The 26,723-nt window shown below is 38.9% G+C and overlaps 4 protein-coding genes across 11 annotated transcripts; all 4 read right to left on the bottom strand.

The window, feature by feature from the left end:
- Positions 1-489: 489 nt before the first annotated feature.
- Positions 490-7,177, bottom strand: LOC112181992 (calcineurin B-like protein 7). Of its 5 annotated transcripts, none has more exons than XM_040512100.1 (8): positions 6,933-7,177; positions 6,741-6,823; positions 6,546-6,605; positions 6,115-6,223; positions 5,930-5,982; positions 5,346-5,426; positions 1,237-1,349; positions 490-942 (listed from the first exon to the last, which is right to left on the bottom strand). In XM_040512100.1, exons 1-8 carry the CDS (start codon positions 7,024-7,026, stop codon positions 882-884), a joined length of 654 nt encoding a protein of 217 aa, XP_040368034.1. In that variant the 5' UTR covers positions 7,027-7,177; the 3' UTR covers positions 490-881. The 5 variants fall into 5 exon arrangements, with proteins under 5 accessions (XP_040368034.1, XP_024176183.1, XP_024176184.1 ...); XM_024320415.2 differs by lacking the exons at positions 490-942; positions 1,237-1,349 and adding exons at positions 4,332-4,848; positions 5,139-5,251 and having other exon boundaries at positions 6,933-7,160; XM_024320416.2 differs by lacking the exons at positions 490-942; positions 1,237-1,349 and adding exons at positions 4,332-4,848; positions 5,139-5,251 and having other exon boundaries at positions 6,945-7,159.
- Positions 1,822-3,334, bottom strand: LOC112181993 (calcineurin B-like protein 4). The gene is made up of 5 exons (XM_040512175.1): positions 3,019-3,334; positions 2,826-2,908; positions 2,619-2,673; positions 2,195-2,303; positions 1,822-2,068 (listed from the first exon to the last, which is right to left on the bottom strand). Exons 1-4 carry the CDS (start codon positions 3,110-3,112, stop codon positions 2,296-2,298), a joined length of 240 nt encoding a protein of 79 aa, XP_040368109.1. The 5' UTR covers positions 3,113-3,334; the 3' UTR covers positions 1,822-2,068; positions 2,195-2,295.
- Positions 7,178-17,383: 10,206 nt separating the features above from the next.
- Positions 17,384-19,703, bottom strand: LOC112169252. Its single transcript, XM_024306265.1, has 3 exons — positions 19,265-19,703; positions 19,051-19,175; positions 17,384-17,713 (listed from the first exon to the last, which is right to left on the bottom strand). The coding sequence occupies exons 1-3, from the start codon at positions 19,701-19,703 to the stop codon at positions 17,384-17,386; spliced, it is 894 nt and encodes a 297-aa protein (XP_024162033.1).
- Positions 19,704-23,166: 3,463 nt separating this feature from the next.
- On the bottom strand, positions 23,167-25,993 carry LOC112182026. 4 transcript variants are annotated; one of them, XM_040512938.1, is made up of 4 exons: positions 25,195-25,993; positions 24,125-24,150; positions 23,740-23,800; positions 23,167-23,607 (listed from the first exon to the last, which is right to left on the bottom strand). In XM_040512938.1, the coding sequence occupies exons 1-4, from the start codon at positions 25,903-25,905 to the stop codon at positions 23,446-23,448; spliced, it is 960 nt and encodes a 319-aa protein (XP_040368872.1). In that variant the 5' UTR covers positions 25,906-25,993; the 3' UTR covers positions 23,167-23,445. The 4 variants fall into 4 exon arrangements, 2 of the variants coding, with proteins under 2 accessions (XP_040368872.1, XP_024176224.1); XR_005804972.1 differs by having other exon boundaries at positions 23,466-23,607; positions 23,938-24,150; XM_024320456.2 differs by lacking the exons at positions 23,740-23,800; positions 24,125-24,150 and having other exon boundaries at positions 25,195-25,986.
- Between the last annotated feature and the right edge of the window lie 730 nt (positions 25,994-26,723).

Here is a 26,723-nt window from a genome sequence, read left to right as displayed (position 1 = left end):
TAGCAACAAGTGAAAAAAATTGTTAGTTTCTACTTCATGTGATTCATGTTTGATTCTATGTCATAATAGTTGATGCAGGGAGAAAATAGAGAGGAGGAAAAAAAAAAGTAAAAAGAAACTAGAAGGCATTGGGTTGATGTGTACTAATTTTTTTTTTTTCTAATTAATTTCATATTTTCAATGGTAATATCTTTTTTTTTTATTAAAATTATTTGAGGGTGAAATTAGAAATTTTATAATAAAAATTTAATTGCAAGGTAAATAAAACATTTGGTAGGGTGAAAATAGCCTCACCCTTTCTATATTTTCCGATGCCCTGAAAAGCACATCCCTAGGAATAATCTTACCTTCTGCTTTTTAATTTTGTAATCTTAAAAAAGCCTAAAATAATCTTTTTTTATTTTTTATTTTTTTGTATAAAGCATATTCCAATCAACTTTTGGTCTTATGTAGCTTAACTGGAATGCACTACTTATGATGCTCTCTGTATAATTAAGAACATCCCTGGTTGGTTTGATCATACAATATAAGGCTTCAAGTTACAAGTCAGTGAATTACAAGTCTACAACATGCTTCGACAATGAAGTTAAGGAGACTGAACATATCTACTTAGAACCTCCATAGCTCCATGTACATGGTGTCCAGCTCCTCTTACAGAAGTTGTCGAGCAGTCGATCAAATTATCAATGTCTACAAATGGATGCTGGGGAACATAGATATCACCCGAGCTGGCCCTGATCTGTCTCAGACACTCGAAGAAGGCAAAGTCCAGAGGCATTGCGGGTAAGTAACCAATAGGGCAATAGGACACCGGATTTTTTTCCCCTGTGCATGATTCCCCATATTCTATATCTTCATGCATGCAGAGAACACTTCTGGCTTTAATTATGGCTAGTTGCTTGAGTATTCAGCACAAAGCTGGGAAATGCTAGAGAAATGTCCCTGAGAAAAGTGCATCAAAATCGCAAATGTTAATTCCATGCAAGAACAGGTTTTAAAGATAAAAAAAAGCCTATGATTCAAAACTTCTCCAAATCTGAAAGATTGTAGTGAATCTGAATTCTAATCACGTGCAGCAAGTCCCCGGTATGAGAAGTTATAGGAAAGAGTATATTACAGCATCTAATTTGTGAATTTCTAATAATCACTGCATGCTTTCTTTGCGAAAGAAATTAAGTAGAATTTCAAATGCCATATAAGGTTTACTCAGAAGTAGACTCCAGGGTTAGGACATACATTAAGGATGGAAGAGTCATGTTTTTCAGAAGAGAAGGATTTTTAGCTACATATTCCTTCCACTCTTCTTCATCAATCCTACCGTCTGCTTTTCCATCTGCTTCCATGAATGTCTGTTTAAGTGAGACATACATACAAGAAAGTGTGATCACCGAGACCAGAAATGATGGTATTGCAATCATGCAAAGAGCTATGCAGTCATTTCAGAACTCATACCTTATTCACAATCATTTCAACAATATCATCTGAAAGAATAAGATGGTACTTTGGCAACCATCGGCTAATGAATGCAATGATGAAATCAAAGTTTGATCAAAGCGACCAGAATCTGAGGTGCTGATCTACAATATTAATTACTGCTGCTATATGAGTGCCATGAGTTGGATAGATTTTTGCATCAAAACTTGTTACCACAAATACACAAAACATCATTATGGCTTGCATATACATGGTTTGCATATACATTTATAGACATGAGGTCTCTACAAAGTCGAATTATGAATTTGACTATCACAAGTTCACAATCATGAAAATTCAATTGGACCCTATCTATATTCAATCAGATTTCTCAATAGCCTACTTTAGGATTGCTCCAGAAGAAATGAAACAAAAATATACGGTAGAGCTAGGACAATTATTGTATGAGATCTACCAAATGCTAGATGCAGAGCCACATAAGTAATCAATATGAACATCATGAGTTGCTGGCTTTGCTAGGAAACCAGAAGTCCACCAGGGTAACTGAATGAACAACCAAAGTAAGAATACAGTGGACTTGCCTCCTCACGCTCGATGTAACCAGTGTGCCTCAAATCATATAATTTAAAAGCATCTGCCATGATTATATCCATTTTAGTATCTACATGAGTCAAAAGGACAGTGCCATGTGGAAATATGGAAACTTCAAACACAAGGAAATGGACAATACAGGATTTAATATCACGAGTCTGGATCTTACATGTAATTTTGACTTCATCAGGAGTTTTAGGGTGGAAAACACTCAATGTATGAACAAACTCTTCACACTCGATATGCTCATTTTTATTGACATCGAAAAGATCAAATATCTGCAACGATAGCACAACATATATAGAGAAACTTTAGGATAATCAGAATCTTAATGAAACTATAGCAATTTTCGGTATAACAAAACTGTTTGCTATATGTGGGGGTCTTATCCAATATGTGACTGCAGATATTGAAATCAGCCTTAGACTAGGATGTATTAATTTCAACATTACTATGTATGAAATTTAAGGCTAGCAAACATGCACTGAAAATTCACTTCAACCTGAACATCTAGTATTTCAATCTATTTACATGGAAAGGTAAAATCAAGCAGTCATCTCAAGCAAGTTGAAAATAATTTAAGACCACATAACCTGTCGAAAAAGAGGTTCTGCTTACTGCTACTCTAAGCGCAAGCTGGAGCTCTTCCTATTGATCACACAAACCTAAAATTAGTTCAGCAGTCAAGTTTTCAATACATAATTTATCTGATGAGGCATGTCTTATAGACTGCATGGTTAAGTTAGACAGCTAGTAACCAATCCCACAAAAACAGAACAGTACAAGGAGGAAGCACACACCTTGTGTATAAGCCCATCTTTAACTACAGAGCTGCTTAATTTCTTGTATAGCTCATACAAAGACTCCACCTCACTCACAGAAACTGCCAATTCCCAAACATCCATTTGATTCAAACTATACACTTCACTATGACAAAAAATCAGCAAAATATTATTCATATATTTGGAACAGAAAGTGTTTGATTAAACTCACAGGGAGTTTTAGAAGCAAGAACAGCCGGACTAAGTTCCAACCCAGATGGTACTTTGGCACTTGGGCCAGCTTTCTTTGAGTTGCAGCTACCCATTCAATTCCAAGTTTCCAACACCCTATGAATGCAAATTTCTGGTAAATTATGGGGGTGTCTGTTTTATAGATCAAGTCAACGGCCTAGACAGAAGAAGATTACGTTTCTTGTACAATTCATATAGAAAAGCCAATGTTGATAGCATCTCATGAGAATATAGCGGTCAGATCATTTAGTTTGTTCAGCAGTCCAATTATAGCTCGTCACATGTGCAAGTGTTAAGCATTAAAGAAAATTTTGGTATTAGACGGATCAAAACCAGAGGCAGCGTGATTTGTTTTGGATGAGGGTCTTTCTAAATGTCCCCAGCAAATATTTTAGTATGAAAATGGATATAGGGGTATACTAAGAGTCTAAGATATTTTTATTACATCTCCAGTTTTACCCCTATTTCTATTTTTACTAAAATAGTCAAACCCCTACCTCACTTCTCCTACCTCCAAACCCTGCATATCAAATTATGCAGCTGATTTTTCTCAGTAATCCGTCAACCCTCCATTTGATGCAATTAGGTTTTCTTAATTTGCTCCTTCCAAAAACACCCATGTTTCATGTTGGAGTGGTTTCAACAGTTTTGTCGAGAACTTTCATTGTTGGGTTATTGCTTTCTCTAGATGAAAGAATTTCATGTTCAAGAGGAAAATCCAATTAAAGATTTAATTGATCATAAGCAAGTAATAGTGCCTAGTAATAAATTAATTGCAATAAGAAGGAATTCTCCAAAAACATCTTGATCTAAATAATCGAAGCAAAGAAAGTTTCATCAAGAACCAAGTGTATGAATATGATTGCCCTAAGCTTTGATTAATTAACAGATACATGTCCATTTTAGTTTCGGTCAACTCGAACAATTAATCTATATGTATATAGAGGCCAATGATCGGAGAGAGACCGGGAACTATGGTTCCTTGGAAGAATTGAAGCGGTGTCGAAGTGGAATCAGGACGGAGTGCTGGGTATAATTAGGGGTAAAAATGAAAATCGATGATAAATTTTTATGTACTGAGTATATACTTAGATTTTTACTGGGTACATTTAGAAAGACCCAAAATTTTTGACTAGGTGGGGGGACGTGCTGTGTGACAAGGTCACCCTACAAAAAAAAATTTTCCCATCTCATTTAAGTGGCCAGCCCAAGGACAAATCTTACCTTTTTCTTTTTAATTTTGTAATTTTCAAAAAATCTAAGATAATCTTTTTTCTATATACAGATATATTCCAATAAACTTTTGGTCTTCTGTAGCTCAACTGGAATGTACTACTTATGATGCTTTGTGTAATTAAGAACATCCCTGATTCGCTGGTTGGTTTGATCATACAATCTAAGGCTCCAAGTTACAAGTCGGTAAATTACAACAACAATTTTGAAAAAGAAGTTGGGAAGACTGAACAAATTGACTTGGAACCTTCGATACATGGCACCCTAGCTCCCATTACAGAAGTTGTCGAGCAGTCGATCATTGTCTACACTGCTAACGGATACTGGGAACTCAGAGATCCTCCGAGCTGGCCCTGATCGGTCTCAGACACTTGCGAAGAAGGTAAAGTCCAGAGGTATTGCGGGTAAGTATCGAATAGGACACCGGATTTTCTTTTCGCCTTTGCATGATTCTCCATTTTCTTTATCTTCCTGCATGTAGAGAACAGTTCTGACTTTATGTCTAGTTCTGTGCTACAATTGAGATTCTTCTGCTTGAGTATTCAGCACAAAGCTGGGAAATGCTAGAGATATGTCCCTGAGAAAAGCGCATCCAATTCGTGAATGTTAGTTCTGAGCAAAAAAATACTGCTATAGATAAAATGAAGCCTATGATTCAGAACTTCTCCAAAATCTAAAAGTGTGCAGTGAATCTGAATTCTAATCATGTTCAACTAGTCCCCGGTATGAGAAGTTATGGGAAAGAATGTATTACAGCATCTCTAATTCGAGAATTTCTAATGATTGCTGCATGGTTTCATTGTGAAAGAAAATTTCAAATGCCATATAAGGTTTACTCAGAAAGTAGACTTAGAGGTTAGGACACACATCAAGTATGGAAGAGTCATGTTTTTCAGTAGAGAAGGGTTTTTTGCTACGTATTCCTTCCACTCTTCTTCATCAATCCTACCGTCTGCTTTTCCATCTGCTTCCATGAATGTCTGTTCAAGTACATACAAGAAAGTGTGATCACCGAGACCAGAAATGATGGAAGGCTACCATCAAAGAGCTACGTAGTCATTTCAGAACTCATACCTTATTCACAATCATTTCAACAATATCATCTGCAAGAATCAGATCAGATTCGTTCAGAAGAGCCACCACCATCTCCTTCAACTGTTTTCAATATATAAGGGGTTTTATGTGGTTGTTAGTGTCATTCAAAGGACAAAGTAACAGGGAAGGATATTTGAGGTGCAATCATGACAATATATAGCCACCATAGGGCGAATGAATGCAATCATGAAATCAAAGTTAGATCAAAGAAGACCATAATTTGAGGTGCTGATCTACAATATTACTGCTATATGAGTGCCATCAGTTAGAGATAGATTTCTGCATAAAAATTTGTTCCCACAAATACACAAAACATCATTATGGCTTGCATTTTACAATTCTACACATGAAATCTCTGCAGAGCCGAATGAATTTGACCATCACAAGTTCACAATCATGAATATTCTATGCGACCTATCTATATTCAATCCATTTCTCACAATAGCCTACTTTATAATTGCATATGAACATCATAAGCTGCTGGCTTTGCTAGAAAACCGGTAGTGCACAGGGGTAACTCAATGAACAACCAGGAAGAAAGAGTAAGAATCCAATGGACTTACCTCCTCACGCTCGATGTAACCAGTGTGCCTCAAATCATATAACTTAAAAGCATCTGCCATGAAAATATACCCAGTTTAGTATCTGGATGAGTCAAAAGTACAGTATCATTTGGAAGTTAACATAGAAACTTCCAACTCAAGGAAATGGCCAATATAGGATTTACAATCACGAGTCTGGTACTTACATGTAATTTTGACTTCATCAGGAGTTCTTGGGTGGAAAACACTCAATGTATGAACAAACTCTTCAAACTCAATACGCCCATTGTTATTGACATTAAAAAGATCAAATATCTGCCCAACCATTGCATAACATAGAGAAACTTTAGGAAAATGAGAATCTTAACAAAACTATTCCAATTTGTTCAGTATGACACTCCTTGCCTATGTGGGATGTTAATCATATCATCCGATATGCGACTACAGATACTAAAATCGCAGCTTATACATCCTAGTCTATCCAACATTACTATGTCCGACCTCTTCATTTCTAAGGCTAGCAAAGATACATTGAAAATTCACTTCAACCCGGACATCTAGTATTTCAATATTTAAATGAAAAAGCAAAATCTGGCAGTCATCTCAAGCAAGTTGAGAAAAAATCAAGACCACATACCCTGTCGAAAAAGAGGTTCTGCTTACTGCTGTTTTGAAAAAGCGCAAGCTGCAACTCTTTCTATTGATCAAACAAACCTCAAACCAGTTCAGCAATCAAGTTTTCAATACATAATTCATATGTTTATACACACATATTATAAAGTTATAAACTTCAAGGAGTAAAATTAGAATAGAACTAGGAGAAAGCACAGACCTTGTGTATAAGCCCATCTTGAACTACAGAGCTGCTTATTTTCTTATATAGCTCATACAAAGACTCTACCTCACTCACAGAAACTGCCAATTCCCAAACACAAAACAACAATCAAATCTATAAACCTCACACTATGACAAAAATCAACAAAATATAATCTGGCACATATACAAGGTGGTCGATAAAACTCACAGGGTGTCTTACAAGCAAGAATAGCCGGATTAAGCTCTAAATTGGCACTTGGGCCAGCTTTGACTCTGGCTTTGTTTGAGCTTGCGCAACCCATTGGCTTTGTTCCTCTTCCTGCAGATTTTTCTGGTAAATTTTGTCTCTTATTTTTCTTGAAAGGTGGAGACAAAAGTGTAGACAGCTGCTATGTTCAAAAAAGGAAACAAGTTATTGAGTTCTTGGTCAACGAATGACTTCTGACCAGGCTTCATCATTTTTGTGTGGAATGGGACCATACTACGAGGCTATTAGGTATCTCGTATCCATCCGTATTGGCTGTCCCAATTTTAGTGGATATGTCGGTAGAAAATGTAAGTGAGATTCCTGTTTATAATGTCTAAAATTTCAATTCTCTACGCGTCTTTTGTTTTTTAAGGACTTTTACCGAATGTAATTTTTGGCTCTGGCATCTTTCGTAGGAGCGTAATATGCCCTCTCGAAATTATTGATGGCAAGAGTTTTTTTTTTTTATTATTATTTTTTTATGAAGAAAAAGAAACTACAACGAAAAGCCTCGAGCACACCCACTTCCAAACTAATCAAACTGAAAAGCGGAGCTTGAGGAATTTAGAGAAAGCTACTGAAACCAAAAAGAAGGGGCCGAAAGAGAATGGCCTAAAGAAGCTAGACTATCAGCTAAGAAGTTAGCCTCTCTCCAAAGTCCAAATATGAGAAAAGGAGACCGAAGCAAAACGAGATGCAAGAAGCCAAATGTCTTGAACAACGAACTTAATACGCCAAGTCATAGGGGTATAATGGTTGAGAGCATCAATGAGTGTTTTTGAATCGCCTTCCACCAAGAATCATCATTCTGGCTTTTCTTTGTCTCCCTCTAAAATCAATAAAATGAGTGCTTTTTCTCTTTCTCACCATGTGTTTTTGAGTTTCTCTTATTGAGAAAGAGGTAGATTGCCAAAATTAGATCAGAGAGAAAATAAACAGAGAAAGCGAGAATAATCTTTAACTTTAGAGTTTATTCCGATAATGTTTCAATGTTTCGGTTAGTTTTTATTTAACTTTAATTTTGAAACACACACCATTAGATTGAATAAGATGATACCAATTAGCCAATTATATCACGTCTCTAGTTTTAGAGCTGACGTCACTATTTTTGTAGCTGGGCAGCTGGCACCCATGGACCGGGTTTTCCAATTCGTTTCTAATTTCTATCTTTTAAGATGCACTCAATTTAAAAAAGATGAAAGACCAGTGGGCGCGCACATGGCAACAGCGGAAGGTTTCCGTCAAGGAGTCAATATCGGAAGCATATATCAAGATAAGTCATGAGAGAGAGAGAGAGAGAGAGAGAGAAATGCGGCGGCGGGGCTGCCAAGGTATAACATGGAACCCATCTAACATATTCACCCCCCACTTATCTTATTTCATACATACATCATTGTTACACTGACGATTGCGAGGCACTTGTGCGTCATTGTCTCATTCTAGTACCAAAGCTTTTGATGGTTACAATGGCTACAAGGGTCCCCTTGTCTCCGAATCATATGTCCGGTGCTTGTCCAGAACTTGCATATGTCCGGTCGCCGCCGGCAAGTTAAGACTCGTCCAATTGAATGGCTGTTGCCTAGATATATTGTTGATCGCATGATCTTCAAGTTGGCTCGACTTGGTATAGTGCTCGCTCGAGGGATGCTAAAAAGTGATCCCAAAATGAAACTCTAAAAAGCCTTGAGATAGTTGTAGATGACAATCATAAAAATGATAACCAGTTATGGCAGTGCATGAAATCCAGAAATTGCACCTCCGTCATGTGTGGAGAGATTTAGTGTTGAAGAGGACATTCATAAGATGAAGGAGCCAATGCCGCAAACATCAAAATGTAAATTAATGGAACCAATACTATGGCTGGGGCTCAGAGCTTCACTCTCCCTAGCTCTCTCAAGTCTCTTGATCAACATGGATTATTTAGGAGAAGATATGTTCAATGACGCTAAGCCTCTCTCAATACTACTATGCATGACGAATGTTTAGATGATAGTTTCAAGCCTATCAAAAAGTCTAATGGTCGAAGAGGTGCCCTTCCTCATTTTGATAAAGAAGATCTTTAATTTAAGCATCTGGCCCGGCATCCAAGTTGCAGCCAAGATGGAGAATAAAGTGATGCTAGCCTTTCGATTCCTTGGAAGATATATACATGAAGTTTCAGATGGACAGAATGAGTTTTGTTGGGAGGAATTTACTGCTTATATATAGGCAACTCAAATCTCTTGGTTACATTGTTGCTCAACATGTTATTCCCTGGTCTACCAAGGGTGTCGAGTTACTGAATCTGTTTCTTCTCGAAGTTGTCCCAAAAATGTCTATCTGTGATTGGATTGCTCAATGGGATAGAGATTGATGAAGCGAGACCAGTAATTTTATGTTCATCACCCAAACAGCAACTTCGAGAAGTCCTCTCCGGGTGATACAAGCTTCATACTCTGTTTTATTAGGGGTCATCCACCATTCAAATCGGACCTTGAAGCACTTGAGAGGCAATGTACGTGGAAGCAGAAGTTTTGTTATGTAGATCAAGACGACGATTTGTGAGTTTCTTTTCCTCTGACAACGTCGAACTTCTTGTACTACCTAAGAGAACTTCTGTACGTAGTGCTTCCACTCGAAATGGTACCCTTTTTTTATGCACCGCATTTTACAAAATTTCGAGTATTATCTTTTATCACAGTTTGTTTTTTTTGTTTTTGAAAGAAGAAAGAAGTTTTATTTCTAGGTACGAGTAGAGTCATACATAAGGGCATCCAGTATCAAATCTAGAGCGTTTACAAACCACTCAAGTTGAACATTTGATTCAAAGCTAAGGCCTGCCAACCTATGAGCTACAACATTAGCTTGTCTAGGAGCAAAAGTAATACACAGATCAACACTAGAGTCCAGCAGACTTTTAATATCATCTACTAAGGCTCGCAAAAGAGATAAATCACAACTTTCTGAGTTAATGGCTTGTACAGCCAACAAGCAGCCGGTCTCCACCATAGTGTTAGTAACATCCATAACTTGCAGTAGTTCTAAACCATTCCTTAAGGCCAACAACTCGGCATGTAATGGAGAGCTTACAAAGTTCATTCGACGCGAAAAAGCAGTAAGAAACTGACCTTGAGCATTGCGGAGAACTCCACCTGTACCTCCAAATTGTACATTGGGTAGAAAAGCACCATCACATTCAATTTCAAAGTCTCTCCCATAGGGGCCATCCACTGTTTATTGGCTTTCTGTCAAGCAGATGTGGACTTATTGAGAGGTTTATTAGCCTACAAATATTCCTCATACCAAGCCATAGACGACGCCACTAAACTCTGACTAGTTTGAGATAAGTTCCTCCAGAACTTAGGGCTGGGCGTTTGAGGCAGAAAAACTGAGGGACTGATCTGAAAAACCAAGAAATCGACGGTTCGGGCCGGTCTGTGCAGTCAATTTTTACGACTCGGGATAGAGACCGAACCGATAACATCAAATACGAGCCGGTCTCGGTTTGTAACTTCTCTAAGGTCAGGTTACCCGAACCTACCCGATTATACAGCCTTGTATACGTGTTAGTGTGCCATTGGTCCATAATTATCCCAAACACCCGAGTCAAAACAAGACCTCAGCCTCATTTTGCCTCATTTGTTCTATTAGAACCCTAGTTCCCAATCTTCTTCCCCAAATTCCACCTCAATCAGTTAGTCCACCAAAATAAGCCACTAACCCCTATTTCTTCCTTCCATGAGTTCCATCCACTATCATTCTCTGTCTCTATGATTCTCATTCTCTAATTTCTAATTTCTTGATTTTCTTTCTTCCATCCATTGACCCAGATTTCTTCTGAGGCATTGACCTCGATTGGCTGATTCTCTGTTTGTCTGATTCGCATTCTCCGTTTTCTTCCTTCCATCCACAGACCTCGATTTCTTCTTTCCCTCAAATCGTCAATCAACAAAGCTTCCCATCCGGTAAGTTCGCTGCCAAGCATGGCCTCAGTTGAGACAACGTACAGTCAAGTCAGCAACAAGCATGGCTTCTGGGGGTGCCGGAAATGCTACAGTTCTGGTAACTTCAACAGCGGAAGCAAGCCAATCCAATCCGGCGAGTTCAACAGGTCTACCACCTGTTGACCCAAAAGGGAAGGGGAAGAGGAAAAAGGGTGACAAGGATGGAAAGTTTTGATCAGAAGTTTGGCTGCATTTTGAGAAGCTTGAGAAGCCTATGTTCGAAACAGTTGATGGGAAGATGCGGCAAGTTCGAACTGTCACTCGTGCCCAATGTAAGTATTGTTCAACTGATTTGGCTTGTGATCCATATGAAAATGGGACTAGTTCTCTTAGGAGACACATTCAAGATGTCTGTAAGAAGTATCTGGGTAGGGCTGACATAGAGAAAGGGCAGACGTTATTGGGTGGTGATGGGAGTCTAAGTGTTAGTGGTGAACCTAGTCTAGCTGTTAAACTGTGGTCGTAGGATCGGTGTAGGGTAGCTGCAGTTGAGATGATTATGATGGATGAATTGCCATTCACCGCAATTGAAAGAAAGGGTTTTAGGCATTTTTGTTCAGTGGCTGTCCCAAAGTGGGAGATTCCATCTAGGAGAACAATAGTGAAAATATTTTTGAAGATGTATGATGCTAAAAAGGTGGAGCTGAGGAAGGAATTACATAGTCATAGTGTGTGTTTAACCACTGATACATGGACATTAGTGCAAAACATGAACTATATGGTGCTAACTGCACATTTTATAGATTATGGATGGAAGATGCACAAAAGAATTCTCAACTTTTGTGTAATTAGTAATCATTCGGGCAATAGCATATATAGGAAAGCTTATCGAATTATGCTTGATTCAATGGGGTATCGAGAAGGTTTTGACAATTAGTGTCGATAATGCCGCGATTAATAAGCATGCAATTGATTATGTCAGGAAGAAAATGGTAAATTGGTCGAAGAAGCCGGTTTTAGGAGGGAAGTTTCTGCATGTGAGGTGTTTGGCTCACATCCTGAATCTCATTGTGAGATCAGGACTCACAATGTTAGATAGGTCAGTGGGTTCTATTAGGAATGCAGTTAAGTATGTTAGGAGCAGTTCATCGAGGCTTGAGGTGTTTAAGAAGTGTGTTGAGAAAGAGAAGCTAGAATCTAAGAAAATTTGTGTCTTAGATGTCCCAACTAGGTGGAATTAGACATTTATTATGTTGGAGACTACCCTAGAGTTGAATAAAGCCTTTTATAGGATGGCTGACGAAGAGGACAGGAAGTACGAGAGCTATTTTGATGAACCTGAACCAGAAGACAATGAAGCGGAGCTTGAGGATGGTTTTGTAGTGGTTGATCCGAAGACCAGAAAGAGGATTGGACCACCAAATGAACAAGGTTGGGATAAAGCTGCAATATTTGTGTAGTTCTTGAAGGTTTTCTATGAGGTAACCTTGAGGGTTAGTCTATCAAACAAGCCTACCTCACATCGAGCATTCCATGACATTGTAAGCATTCAAGCTGAGATAGAGGACCTGTTTGATAGAGATGAAGAAGATTTTGAGCATGAAGCACACCGAACCCTTCACCATATGGCTGTGAAGATGAAAGCCAAGTTTACAAAGTACTTTGCCAAGTTGGAGGACATGAACCAGCCTTTTTTGGTAGCTCTCATGCTGGATCCTAGGTATAAGCTTAGGAATTTTGGCAGTACTTGTCGGGATATGCTTGGATATGATGGTTCTCAAGTAAAGAAGGCATCAGACGAACTGAAGGAGTTAGTTGTGCAGCTTACTGACCTGTATGCAACTTCAAATGGACCTCAGAAAGGTAGAACCAGTTCAGAGAGTTGCATTACTGGTGGAAGGATTGGAAGCAGCAGCTCTAGTACAAGGACCTTGTGACAGGACCCAACCCAGATTTCACCCTGAAACCCGAGGTGGCCCTGCGGGGCCCACCTTAGAAGAAATTCTTCCAAAAATTTGGCAGAATTTCCCCTAAAATGGACTACCCAAAACCTGTAGAAAGGAAATTTACACTTCTAAATCATTCATCCTTATTCTCCCGGAGCCACCCTGCTCCCCAAATCACAACGTTCTCCAATTCACAAAACACAAATCTCAACTTAACAACATTAGTTCCACAGGTAATCAGAGCAATTCAACAGAAAGGTAAATAAGGAAAACCTAATTCAAAAGCAAACGCGAAAGCCATGCTGTTGACTATGCCTCAACTCCATGTACGCCCGACCTCAACTAATTTCGCCTGCAAACTGGGCATTTGAAACGGAAGGGTCCAGGGGGAAAGTATTGAAAAACACGTTAGTGTGAGTGGACAAAAATAAACAATTTTAAACAAAAGGGATTTTATACTTTCCCACATTTATTTCTTTAAAAACTCCCGATGCATGCAATGATTAAGGAAACCAAAACGAGAGAAGTTCTGCTCAAGAAAACCGACTAGCCCCGGTAGTCACAAACAACTGAAAGAAAAGATTGAAACTCCGATACTCAACAAAACGAGACCAGCCCCGCTGGTTCAACGGAAATCGGACTAACCCCGCTAGTCAAAATAGTATAAAGAGTAGGGGAAGATGATAGCCATACGAGTGAGCCACCCAGGATCGGGTGATAGCCCCCCAGGCTAAAGTACTCTCATTACTCCCGAAATATACCCTTACGCCACTATGTGTAGCGATAGGATACTGGGCTTTAGAATTACTGTCACAAAGACAGTAACCAGCGCCACAAAGGCGGAGGGATCCGGTGATCCCATCACCTCGCCACAAAGGCGGAAGATCAATGCTAGCAATTATAATAGTCACCCAAAGTATGGCAAAAGGGTAATCCGTAACCACATAAATCCATAAAGCTTCCCCCAAAATCTCACAGTAAGCTGAAAATTAATATCATCGACGTGTTCCACACGCCAAAGTATCTCAAACCAATAGCGGAAAGGCGAGATCAAACAAAATCATAATTCTCAAACCGAAATCATTGCTAAGGCATTCCCAATGCCAGATCCAAAGATCGAATAAATAAACAAGGAATAATTTCATCGAAATCCCATTTCGAAAATCTTTCAGAGATCTCAAATCGGTGAATGAAAAATAAATATGAAACTCCGGAATCACCTCGGAAAATAATTCGTCGAAAATCAACATAAATTATAAATTCGAATCCGAGCATAACAAAATAATATCCGAAATTCACAACCGGAATAAATCATAATCACTTCATGAAAATCATTATCGAAAGCAAATCCACGAGATAAATCGAAATCAAATTCATATGCTCGAAAGGTAATATGTTAATTAAATAAAGCATTAATTCAAGAAAAATAAACGCATGCATCATTATTTAAAACAAAAGTCCACTCACAGTACTATTCCAACGATCACGTATACGAGTTCCTTCATCGAGCCAGAGCTCAGTACGTCGCCCTGTACACGATTATATTCAGTAAGCGACAATTCGACAATTTAATACGAATCCCATAATCAAATCCTCACAAATCATCCCTCCACTTGTTCTCGGATTCAACCCAAATTTATCTCTAATACCAATTCATTATCTTAAAGGTTCCAAGTCAGAACCGAGAGATATCCGACGGTCGGATTCTCGTAATTCAATAATCGAAACCCTAAACTTCAAAACTTCATAGTTAATTCCAAACTTCTCCAAAATTCACCAAACTTCACATACAAGTTCTACAACATTTCTACAATTTAATGGGCTAAAAATTGGAATTAAAATACTGCCATACACAGTGGCAGCGCGTGGACCCCACACGCCGGCGACCGCCATCTTCGATGGCTACCAAATTTTGACAACAGCACCTACTCAACACACTGATCATTTTTCTCAACTACAACACATCCCAATTTTACCTTTAAACAGTCGAATCCGGCCGGTGAAGAAAAACCCAGAAAACTCAAGAACCCTAGGATCGGGTTTTGATCAATTCTCTCTCTACACTGTGAATCGTGGCTCAAGGCTAGAGGGGAAATGATCATTGGAAAAAACCGAACCTTCGACGCCAGTTTGGTGGTCGGAGACGGCCGGAAATCGACAAAACTCCCAAATTGCTACAGTGAACTTCAAGGCTCAATTCCGAGCTCCACCGGCCGAGCCACCGCAAAACACCACCACAGGCGTGACAAGGATGAAGAGGCGAGTTTGCCGATGCCCGGATTCCATCATGGGGTGGCCGGACGAGGAAGAAATCAGGGGAAGAAGCAATCGGGTCGAAGAGGGGAAAGGATCGGGGGAGAGGAGAGAGAAAAGCCCGGTAGGTTTCCAAAAATGGAAACTTACCACAGTAACTTGGCTATTTATAGAAACTTACCATATGATCAGTAATTTTAGTATTTCGCTTATAACTTTCGCATACGGACTCCGATTTTTACGTACCACATATCCACGCGCTCGGTTTAACGTCCTCTACAACTTTCATGAAGAACATTTTCTCAAATTTTGACCTGAACAAAAAGTCAACTTTTAAGGCCACTAAAAGTACTTAAACGACAGTAAAAGTGAAAGTAAAGGTCGTTTACCGACCAAATAACTAGTAAACTGGTAATTTACGATACGGGACGTAACACCTTGAGTGGTAAGAGAGCTGACATGTTAAATAAATGGAAAACTGAGTTCAGGAAATCAGAAGAGGTTGTTGTGCAACATGAAGTGGACAGATATTGTCTTGATCCAATTGAAGATCCACCTAAAGAAGAGGATTAGGACATTTTGATGTGGTGGAGGCTTAATGGAGTGAAGTACCCAAATTTGCAACTTGTGGCCAAAGATGTGCTTGCTGTCCAAGTTAGTACAGTGGCTTCCGAAAGTGCCTTTAGTACTGGAGGTAGGGTAATAGATCCCTATAGAAGTTCAATGACTCCAAGAACTGTGGAAGCCCTCATATGCATGCAAAATTTGATCAATTCTACCAGCATATCCGAGATCGAGTACTTTCCAACTACTGAAGAGTTCAAATTCTATGAAAGAATGGAAAAAGGTGCTCGATTGTTTCAAACTTTCAGTACATTGCTTGTGTAGTTTTTGTTTTTGTTTTTTTTTTCCCGCATTAAACTATTAAAGTGAACTAATTGTGAGTACTTTTCATGTAGAACATCAACTTGAGGATACTGCCTCAAGTGAAAAGGATCGTGTAGGAAAGCTCTCAAAGGCTGCAAAGATAACAATCGATTGTGATGCAGCAGGGGCTTCAAATACTTCATCTTGAATGCTTGATGCATGATTGCAGGTTACTTGCTGTGTTTATTTTTGTTGTTGTTGAACTGCATTACTGCAATGTGTTGACTAGCATTCTAGCAATGTGTTTTGTTGTGGAACTGCAATGTTTTCAACTTGTATGTGTTACTTTTTAATTGTGAACTATGTTAAAGACAATGTGTTGTGAAGATATTCAAAAGACAATCGATTCCATGACAATGTGAAATTCATAATTGTGAAGTGTGTAATGTTGTGGAATTGCAATGTGTTAAGGGAATTCATAATTGAGATGTGTTGTAGGCTTGGAGCAATGTGATTATGTGAATGTGCTTGTGAAGTGTGTAATGTTGTGTTACAATTTTCAATTTTGCAGGTTATTGGAGGCTTGGAGCAATGTGAATGTGCTTGCTGCATTACTTGTTTGAGTGTTTGTTGTTGCTGGTGGAGATAGTAATGCTGCTGTTATGTACCAATCCTTTGTGCCTATTGCTTCTCAATTCTTCCTACCCATCAATTGATTCAATTCTATTGGACAATTTCAGTTTGTTCTATTTTTTTGTTTTCAGTTCAAACTTGTAGAGTTGTAATAATTTGCTTTCTCAATTTCTGAGTTTGGAACTTTGGATTATGGAATGAGTTCAGTTGCTGGAAGTTCATGAGTTTACCTTCTCTAATTCTGGTATTCATGTGTCTGAGTTAAGTTGCTCAGTTCAATCAGTTGCAACTTCCATTGTATTTTGTAATCATTAATGTGTTGTGTATGAGTTTTGTTATGTTATGTATCTCATTGTGATTGACTGATTGTATTGCATTGTCCCAAGAAGATGTTGGAAAAACAGGAAAATGTCATTTCCCAGAAGGCAGTGGCTGGAAATCTGGTGTCATTTGTGTTAAAGGACCGAAAGCCCGAGAGCCCGAACTGAATATAAAAGGTTCGGGTTGTAATCGGTTTTAGTATGAAAAATACTGAAGCCCGAACTGAGACCAATTAGTAGGGTTCGGTCTCGGGTCCATACAAATTCCAGATCGGACCGACCCACGCCTAGCCCTACCAGAACTTATCATTTCAGTTTTTCCAAAATCTCCATAACAAAATCAGCAGCTTATCAAACACACTAGTGGAGAGGACAGAAGCTCGGTCCAAAAGCCACTCTTTCCAAGACAGGGAGGATGATGGAAAGGAGAATGGAGGAACACCCAAAATATCTTTGGCAATACTACATTCTCAAAATATATGTTCAAGGATAGATTCAGAACAAACACAACAGTTTAATTCACCTGAATAGCCTTTAAATGTCAATGCAGTTCGAGTAGGAAGCAAGTTGTGAGCAGCTTTCCAACCAAAAATGGCCACTTTGTTTGGAACATTGGTTTTCCACAAAGCATTCCAAAGTTGTGCATAAGGATCACCAAGGGAAGTTGAAGCAAACACATTACCAATAGAAAAGTCACAAGCAATGGCATAGGCTGACTTGACTGAAAAGAAACCACGTTTATCCAGTTTCCATGTAGCTCTATCAATCCCCACTCGTCTGCTTAATGGAATAGCCAAAACCTGGGAAGCAACATCAGGATCAAAGCAAACATCGTATCTGCCGGTTTCTCCAGGGAACGAGATGATACATTAGATATCCAATCATCCTCCCAAATCTTCACCGACCTACCATTACCAATCCTCCAAAATAAACCAGCTTGTAACACCGGTCAAGCTGCCATTATGCTTCTCCAAGAATAAGATGATCTGTTACCCATGTCAGCAGTAAGAAAAGAGCCCCAAGGATGATACACAGCTTTAAAGACCCGTGCAACTAGTGAATATGGCTTTGAGAGGAGCCGCCAACCTTGTTTAGCTAGCATAGCCAAATTATGAGCATGGAGATGTTTAAATCCCATGCCACCAACATCTTTAGGGACACACATCCTTTCCCAAGACTGCCAATGTATCTTCCTCTTCTCATCTGTACTTCCCCAAAAAAATTGAGAACAAAGTTGTTGAAGGTCATCTCATAAAGACTTGGGTAGTAAGTAGTAGTTCATAACATAATTAGGTAGAGTTTGAGCCACAACTTTGATTAATAACTCCTTACCACCTGCACTGAGGATCTTGTATCGCCAACTGATTAGCTTTTTGGTAAGTCTTTCTTTTAGATAAGCAAAAATAGCCTTCTTATTGTGACCTACATAAATGGGAAGTTCCAAGTACAAACCATGTTCCTTGACGCATGTCACACCAAGAATCGAAGAAAGATGATTTCTAACTTCTCGGCTGACATTACAACTAAAAACAACGCTGGACTTTTGCAAATTGATCATCTGTCCAAAAGCCCGAGCATAGATAGATAACAAGTTCTTGAAACCTTGATATTCTCTAACAGAAGCTTCCCCGAAAAGAAAGCTATCATCCTCAAAGAGTAAGTGATGAATTACAGGAGAAGTTGCCAACAATAGTAAGCTTTTGATAGTGTCATTCTGAACAGAAGAAGAAATTAATGAGGAAAGACCTTCCGCGCACAAAATAAAGAGGTAAGGTGACAAAGGGTCACCTTGTCGAATACCTCGTGTTGGTAAAATGAAGCCCGTTGGATTGCCATTCATAAGAATAGAATAACTGACAGATTTAACAGTAGCTAGCACAAGATCCACCCATCTTCTACAAAATCCAAGTTTGAGTAAAACTACTTCCACATACTGCCATTCTAACCTATCATAGGCTTTTGAGATATCAAGTTTCAGGGAGAAGAAGCCCTCAGACTGCCTTCTAAGTTGCTTCATGAAGTGTGCTACTTCTGTAGCCACTAAAATATTATCTGAGATGAGTCTTTGGGGAACAAAGGCACTTTAGAGTGGAGAGACAATCTGAGGAAGGATTGTTTTCAACCTGTTAGTCAAAACCTTAGAGGCAATCTTGTACACTACATTGCATAGTGCAATTGGTCTTAAATCAGATGGCAACTTTAGCTCTTTGATTTTCAGAATAAGCGTCAAATGAGTGAAATTAGATTCTTGTGCAACCTGACCTGTAAGAAGCATTGCTCTAATAGCCATGCAAACATCATGTCTAACAATATTCCAGAATTTCTGAAGAAAAAAAAACAAGGAGACATACCATCAGGACTAGGAGATTTTAAAGGATGCATTTGGAATAACGCCTTCTTTATTTCAGAATCTGTATAAGGAGCTAAGAGATCAGCATTCATGTCATCAGTAACTTTGGTTTGCATAGAGTCAATGATAAGAGCTAGGGCCTCACTATCCACATGCTCCGATCGAAAGATATTATCATAGTAATCAATAAGAATGTCAACCACCTCATTAGGTTGAGCTGTCCACTGCCTAAGGTCATTAACCAAACCCTTCACTCTATTCCAACATCGCCGATTAGACGCTCTTCTATGAAAGAAAGAGGTATTGTGATCTCCTTCTCGTAACCATTGAATTCGGGATCGTTGACGCCAATAAGCCTCGTTAAGAGAGAGTACCTCATTCAATCTAAACTGTAGTGCCTTCTGTTCCTCAAAGTGAGTTGCCTCATAATCCTTCCTCATAAGATCATCTAGTTTACCCTGAGCTTCATCTCAGTTTGACTCTATTGGAATACACTAGAATGCCAACGTTGTAAAAGATCACCAGTATGCTTGATTTTCCTACCAACTTGATCCATGAGATCATCGGTTACTGGAAGCATCCAACCTTGTTCAATCACATTATCACAATCAGTATGCTGCTACCACATCTCTTCAAAGCGGAACTGCTTTGGGGTCCTAAATGAGGAGACCGGTTCTGGATTCACTTCGATGAGAAGAGGACAGTGATCTGATCTGCTCAATGGCAATGTAATAACTCTAGAAAAGGGATATAATTCCCTACAATGAACTTTCTAACAAGCCCGATCAAGCCTCTCTTTGGTGAATCGATTGGATAAGTATATCGAGGACCAACGAATCCCATATCCATTAGATCACAGTCCATTAAGGCCTACCGGAACCGGTTCATCTGAGCTGTGCGCATTCCTTGGTGGACCACCAGACTTGTTTGCAAGGCAGAGAATCTCATTGAAGTCCCCTGCTACAATCCAAGGCATGTTAACCTGGGTAGCTAGGGTTCGCAGAAGGTTCCAGGTAGCCATACGATCTACAGTAGTAGCTACTCCATACACCCCTATAAATCGAAAAACTCCTTCTGAACCAATAGTACCAACTTCAAATCAATATGATTAAAGGAATAATTTCGGAGTCGCATTGGGATTTCATTGCGCCAGAAAAGACCGAGACCACGACAATCGTCACTGCAAGGGGAACAGATGACGCCATCGAATCCCAAATTTCGCCTGACATAAAAAAGAAGGTCCGGTGAAGCTAGCGTTTCAGAAAGAAAGATAATACCAAGGTTGCGCTGTCGAACAAGGTTGACAAGGGCATCCTATGTCTCGGTGTTGTTGAGGCCCCTACAGTTCCAAACGAGGATCTTGAATGCCAACATGGAGGAAAGACGACAGAGATTGTCGTCTAAAGAAAGATCGGAAGAGTTGATCTAGGGTTTGCTAGGGTCGAGAGGGAAACTCTCTTTTTTAGGTTTGAGACTCTTTTATCGCAGTTTGTTACTTTTGCACTTGGTAAATTTATAGTGTTTTTTTTTTTTTTTTTTTTTTTTTGTGAAAAGAAAGAAATTTATAGTTTGAAGTAGATGCTTTCTGAACTACTTGTTTGCATTGAATATTTTTAAAGAAAAATTGATACATACATCATTGTTACATCGACAACTGCGAGGTGTACTTCTGCTTCATTGTTTGACAACCAAGTACAAAAGTTTTTGATGGTAACAATGGCTACAAGGTAATCTCGTCTCCAAACAGATACGAAATATCTTTCCAAACTTGCATTTTCCTAGTAGAATGAAAGCTACTACAAACTACTTGATAAGGCACGTCGATAACAAATTATGTTCGTAATCTCTTTACAAGCTTTTACCTAGAATCAAAACTCAAATGAAGCGTCTCAAGAGAATGATCAAGTCTTAATAAACCCAGAATCGGAGAGAAGGAATGGGGGAGAAAGGAAATGTTCGAGTAATGAAAAATTAATACCAACGTCGGTAAGGACTGTGATTGCTGGTATTGGTGTGGATCCAACATTTATATTTTCATCTACAGGTCATTTTCCCTATTTCTTCAAGAAATTATTTTTTCCTTAAAACGATTACGGTAAAGCACGCCCTTGTAACCCATGTTTCCTTTACTGATCAAATTTTCTCACCACAAGAAGGTCAATTTTTTGCCAGAACTGGCATAGATTTTCTGAAGCCCAAAAGACCATAGAACTTGAGAAGATGAATGTAACTAAGAATCAAGTTTATTTCTTGAACAAAATACACATACCAAGCTCAGCAAAACCCAGATATCACTACTAAACATCACATAAAGATTAACTAGCTAGCTAGGTAGACATCAGCAACAAATCAACTACCATGCTAGAGGAAGTGAAGAACGATTAACAAAGTATTATCTCTCATACTAGCTACAAGAACAATAGCGAAGGGCCTAGCTAGTTAGACCACAAGAAAGTTCCCATGGCAAACTTCCTCTTCTGCTCAACATCTCCAGTGACTTGAAGTCCATACTGTTTAAGCAGACAATCCAGCTTCCATTCTGGCATGATCTCGTAGTCTGATTTTTTGTACCTTGGATAGTGCAGAGGCATCTGAAAATAGCCACCACACCTCTCTCGCTTGTGCTGGCCATTCGCCTCTTGTGGCCTAGAGGACACCGCTTCCATGCCGCCTCCGCTCATACTGATTTTCTTGTTGATCTAGCTAACTCCTTTGCTTCTCTAGTTCTCTCTGTAACTCTGCAAGTGCAAAACATGGTTTGAGGAGGTATTTATAGACTGTGAAAGCCAAACAGTATAGGAAAGGAATGGTGTTAATGAGAAAAGGAGTGGTGGGAGCTTTGTCCAGTTGTACAACATTTAATACAAAGTTAATGAGAAAAGGAAAACATGCATGCCAATTACTAGAATCGAAATAGTGAAAGTCTTGGGCAAAAAGAAAGGAATAGTGGGAGTTCCACCTGGTATATTCCATTTTGTTTGTTGGGAGAACACTCTAGAATTCTTGGAGAGTAAGTTTTAACCTTTTGACTTCTAAAAAAGGTTTCTAGCCTTTTGATCAATGATAAAACCATGACATAACAAGGTAAGAATTTTAACATATACCAAACAAGGACTCCAGACCTGAAAACCTACCAAGAAAAAAGTTGAAATGATATTATTGAATGCAATACGGAGTTGTTCACTAGTTCTATTGCGCTGTTTGGATGATTATGGACCGTCCAGTTGTTCTGACTTCTGATAGAGTGCTAATTTGATTCGTCTCCTTGCACTCACGGACTCACCGTGGATTTGAACAACATATTTCAATGTGCAAATTAACATGGCTTAATATTTTCTAGAAGAACAGCCTACTTAGGCCACAAGAAGTTTCCTATGGCAGATTTTCTCTCCTCTTCAACTTCTCCAGTGACTGGTGTCCCATACAATTTAAGCAAACAATCAAGTTTCCACTCAAGCAGGCAGAGGCATCTGAAATTACTCACATCACTTTCTCTGGTGCAATTCATTCAGTTACTTGTGGCCAAGATGCCATGAATTCCATGCCACATTTACACGTTTTGGCTTTGATTATCTCTCGGGCTTCTTAGGGTTAACTCTACGAGTATGAAATTTGGCTAGAGGAGATACAAATATATAGGGACTGTGATAACAAGTTAAAGGAGTAGTCTGCTGAGCATTCGTCCTGGTTGTGCAATTATGAGTCAGAACCCTTGATAAAAGTATTAAACCAATTTCCAAATTGGTTAGGAGCAAGTACAATTCCCACAAGAACAAGGTGTTCTTTCTTATATATTTTTTTCTTAGACCCACAACAAGATCCGGTATTTGATCATTCATATGTACAAATGAGGCTATAAGTATTCCTGCCAAAAAAAAAAATAAGACTATAAATACTCCATGGTATGGGAATATTCATCCTTAATTTGGGATTGGGATGGATATTCAATTTGGCTGAAGTGCCAAAAGGTCTTGGGGCTTTGTTTCATTCCTAAACTGAAGTGTATATACATTTGCCAATCAGTTGCAAACTTGCAAATGAACAAAAGAGCATTTTGTATCAATTTTTTTTCTTTTTCCCATTCAGACTTGATCTTACAGTAGAACCTAGACATGTCAATGATGTAATGGTGTGTGACAACACAATGTGACCAAAATCAACAGCAACGTATCGGAAGTTCGTTCAAGCAGCAACCAAGCTACCCTGGCAACAAACACATGCGACCACAATGCCGAGGACAGCTCCAGCAAGAACCTGGGAGGGGGTGTGACCAAGGAGTTCCTTGAGCTTCTTTTGGCTGATTGGATGCCCTTGGAATAAGTACTCTACGACTACATTCAGCACCTGTGTCAAAGCAGTAGCAAGTCAAAATTCAACATTTGGCAAATCACAGAGACAGAGAAACAACTGGTGCTCTGTGAATCACAGAGGAGTAAAGAACAAAACAGAAAAGTGGAGAATGCAACTAAAACGTACTAGAACTACAAAATGAGCAGGAGACTGTAAAGAATACAGAGTTGCAGAAGTTACAAGACACCTGCATGCATACATATTAAGATATTTAGAATGGGTCGCAATCAACTTGGGAATGGGATGAGAAGGAAATCAATAGAGAAGACTGCAATGCAGTTAAGAGTGTCCTTTCAATTATAGAAACGCTGGGATTGATATCACCTTAAATTCTCTTTCCTATGTTCAAGTTCACAAAAGTCAAAACAGAGCAAGTATTTCCTGAGTTATTAGATGGGTTGTTCAAAGGGCATCTACAAGCTGTATCAGTTCAGAATCCAGCGAACAAAGTGAGTAGGAGAGGCGCCAACAGCGGGAGGTGGAAATGTGAAGCGGGAATTCTAATACTCTCCCAAATAAAACCAAACTCCGTGTTTTCTGACGTTCCAAAAAGTGCAAAAAACATGATGAGTGCCACAGGTCAGAAGAATACTGCTTAAAATAACTGAAATTGTGACCGTATCACAGGAAAGGCTGTAACCTTACATTAACAGGTTGAAGAAGAAAAGAAGCAAATGAAAAGATGAATGATCACATTGTGCTTTGGAGCTGCCATGTCATGAAATAGTTCTCTCTCTTTCACAAGTAAGACATTATTGAATGAATACAGAGAAATGATATAACGGGATGTATAGCCACCAAATTACTGCAATATCGTTAGCTTCAAAACCCAATAATTTGGATCAAGGTGATTACATCCCTAAACCTTCAATCACAATAATCAGAGTCCTTGTGAGTCTGTCCACCTTCCAAATTTTCATTGAAAATAGTTCCTATTATATAGTTACTTTTCATCAAGTTTCTAGAACTTACCCCAACTATCGCACATCCATCTCATATTCTTTCATAGAATTGCAGTATACCAGTGTTGCAGGACTCCAGAGATTACATAAGACATTATTACACTAATCAATCATAATAACAATCTGCCAAGAAAGCCACAACAATACCTCATTGAACATCAAACAAAGCAGAAATTCCAAAGCAGGGTATACCCTAACACTAAACAGGGATGAAAATCAAAGACATCCATACAAATCCGAACCCCACCTCTAAAAGACTGAACCTATCACCCCAAGTCTTCTAACTACTGAAATAGGTATATCAGTGCCCCAAAAACTATTCTTCAAATGCAAGGTGCAGACTACATACAGAATATATTCGGCTTATACAACAACAGTCATATTCCATACCATTTACCCCAAACCAAACCGAAACTGTCATTGGAATTTTATAGCAACTTCAACCGAATAAATCCAACTCCATCATCTAGATTATCAGAATACCAACCCACAGATACTTTACTGACTAACCAAAACATAGTCACAGCACAGTAATAAATCAAAATGTTATGAACATCAGCAACACCAAAACCAAACAGATCAAGCAGAACGCAAATAAAGACAGAAAATTGCTTCTTACCTCAGCTTGCATACCAGCATGTCTCCTAACCCCAATAGCATCATACATAACAATGAGGCTAAACCCCAAACAAACCGGAAACAATGAGTCCGCAACACCATGACAAAGCGCCACAGATGTCGTCAAAGCAGTGCACAAAGCCGAATGAGACGAAGGCATGCCTCCAGAAGCATACAATATCCTCAAATCCCACTTCCTCTCCACAAAGAAATTCAACACCACTTTGATCGACTGTGCCATAAACCAAGCAAACATCCCCGAAACAAAGGTCGGATTCGCAGCCAGTTGAGCCACGAAAGGACTAATCTTCACCTTCGCATCTGTGGTCACGCTTAACAAAGCTAACCCAATCCCACTGTTGTGCAAAAAATCGTTGCTTTTTTCATGTACAAGCCTCCCTGAGTCTGTATAAGCCTGTACAAAAGAAGCCCACTTCTGGGTCCTTGAAGAAGCTAAAACCCTGATGCTCTGGAGGACCGGGAACAAAACCCAGATAGGGTTTAAGGGAAACTTGCGAAAAGACAAGGGCTTTGGCCATCTTGGGTTTCTGGGATTTGAATTAGAACAAGGCCTATGAGAGAAACAAACCAAAGACTTCCTGAGCTTCTTGAAACGGGAGAAATTTGCTGTGAAGGAGGGTTTAGTGTGTGGGTTTAAGGGGCTGAGAATGAAGGAGCTGAATGGGTGCTTTGTTGTTGTGATGGAGTCCATGAGAAGCTTCGAGTTTCAGTCAGCATTTCAGAGAGACGAAACGGTGGAGGCTGCAGCGGAAATGGAGAGAGGTATTTATAGGCGGCCCGGATTTGTGGCGGAGAAAAAACCCCTTTGGCGTTACTTTAACTGATTTGATATGGAGCAACTGATTGAGCAAGGAATATGCTAGAGGCTCGGAGTCCCTTATTCTACAACCTTTTGGATTCTTTAGACTTCAGAGGAATTGAGATGCGCATTTTCCCGCACTTCTTCGTCCACTAGCATTAAAAATAAAAAATAAAAACTCTAATCCACTGAACTCAATTTCCGGCACTTCGTAGCATTAAAAGGAAAAAAAAAAAAAAAAACTCTTAGCCTACTGAACTCATAACCTTTAAAATATTAGAATTATAACTTACCAATAGGTCCCAGTTTACAGCTCACAGACACTGTTAGCATACTACAGGTGAAGCATATATATATATTTTTTTTGTGATATAGACATTTTTTTTTAATTATTTTTTTTAGAATAAGTGATATAGACATTAGGGTTATGACAAGATTAAAAATTTGTAACTTATTTATTAAGACTATCTGTTTGGGTAATTGAGATTTGAGAATTGATCACTCTATCAACTCTTTCATTTAAGTATTAGTTTTATCGAAATTAATGTAACCATTATAATATCATATGAAAGCAACGGTGTACCGTAAAGCTCGTTAAACTCAGCTTTATGAATAAATTTTTCATTGAAGGGGTTCATTCTTTGAGTAACTTTTGAGTTCGAACATTGTGAAAGAGATACAAACTTTGATGATTATAAGTATCATTCAGT

Source organism: Rosa chinensis, chromosome 1 (genome assembly GCF_002994745.2).
Source record: "Rosa chinensis cultivar Old Blush chromosome 1, RchiOBHm-V2, whole genome shotgun sequence".
Taxonomy (NCBI): Eukaryota; Viridiplantae; Streptophyta; class Magnoliopsida; order Rosales; family Rosaceae; genus Rosa; species Rosa chinensis.
This window is presented reverse-complemented; position numbering and strand designations above follow the sequence as displayed.

Coding starts and splice junctions, on each gene's coding strand:
- LOC112181992 (XM_024320415.2), bottom strand. CDS start 7,026: ATGGGTTGCGCAAGCTCAAACAAAGCCAGAGTCAAAGCTGGCCCAAGT. Junction 6,606..6,740: donor AAGATGGGCTTATACACAAG/GTCTGTGCTTTC, acceptor TTTGATCAATAG/AAAGAGTTGCAGCTTGCGCT. Junction 6,224..6,545: donor AGAACCTCTTTTTCGACAGG/GTATGTGGTCTT, acceptor ATGGTTGGGCAG/ATATTTGATCTTTTTAATGT.
- LOC112182026 (XM_040512938.1), bottom strand. CDS start 25,905: ATGGACTCCATCACAACAACAAAGCACCCATTCAGCTCCTTCATTCTC. Junction 24,151..25,194: donor ATGCTGGTATGCAAGCTGAG/GTAAGAAGCAAT, acceptor TTGGAACGTCAG/AAAACACGGAGTTTGGTTTT. Junction 23,608..23,739: donor CTGCTCATTTTGTAGTTCTA/GTACGTTTTAGT, acceptor GCTTTGACACAG/GTGCTGAATGTAGTCGTAGA.
- LOC112181993 (XM_040512175.1), bottom strand. CDS start 3,112: ATGGGTAGCTGCAACTCAAAGAAAGCTGGCCCAAGTGCCAAAGTACCA. Junction 2,909..3,018: donor TCTTGCTTCTAAAACTCCCT/GTGAGTTTAATC, acceptor GGGAATTGGCAG/TTTCTGTGAGTGAGGTGGAG. Junction 2,674..2,825: donor AAGATGGGCTTATACACAAG/GTGTGTGCTTCC, acceptor TGTGATCAATAG/GAAGAGCTCCAGCTTGCGCT.
- LOC112169252 (XM_024306265.1), bottom strand. CDS start 19,703: ATGAGGAAGGATTATGAGGCAACTCACTTTGAGGAACAGAAGGCACTA. Junction 19,176..19,264: donor AAAATCTCCTAGTCCTGATG/GTATGTCTCCTT, acceptor TGCTTCTTACAG/GTCAGGTTGCACAAGAATCT. Junction 17,714..19,050: donor TGTACAAGATTGCCTCTAAG/GTTTTGACTAAC, acceptor GTTGCTTCCCAG/GTTTTGGCTATTCCATTAAG.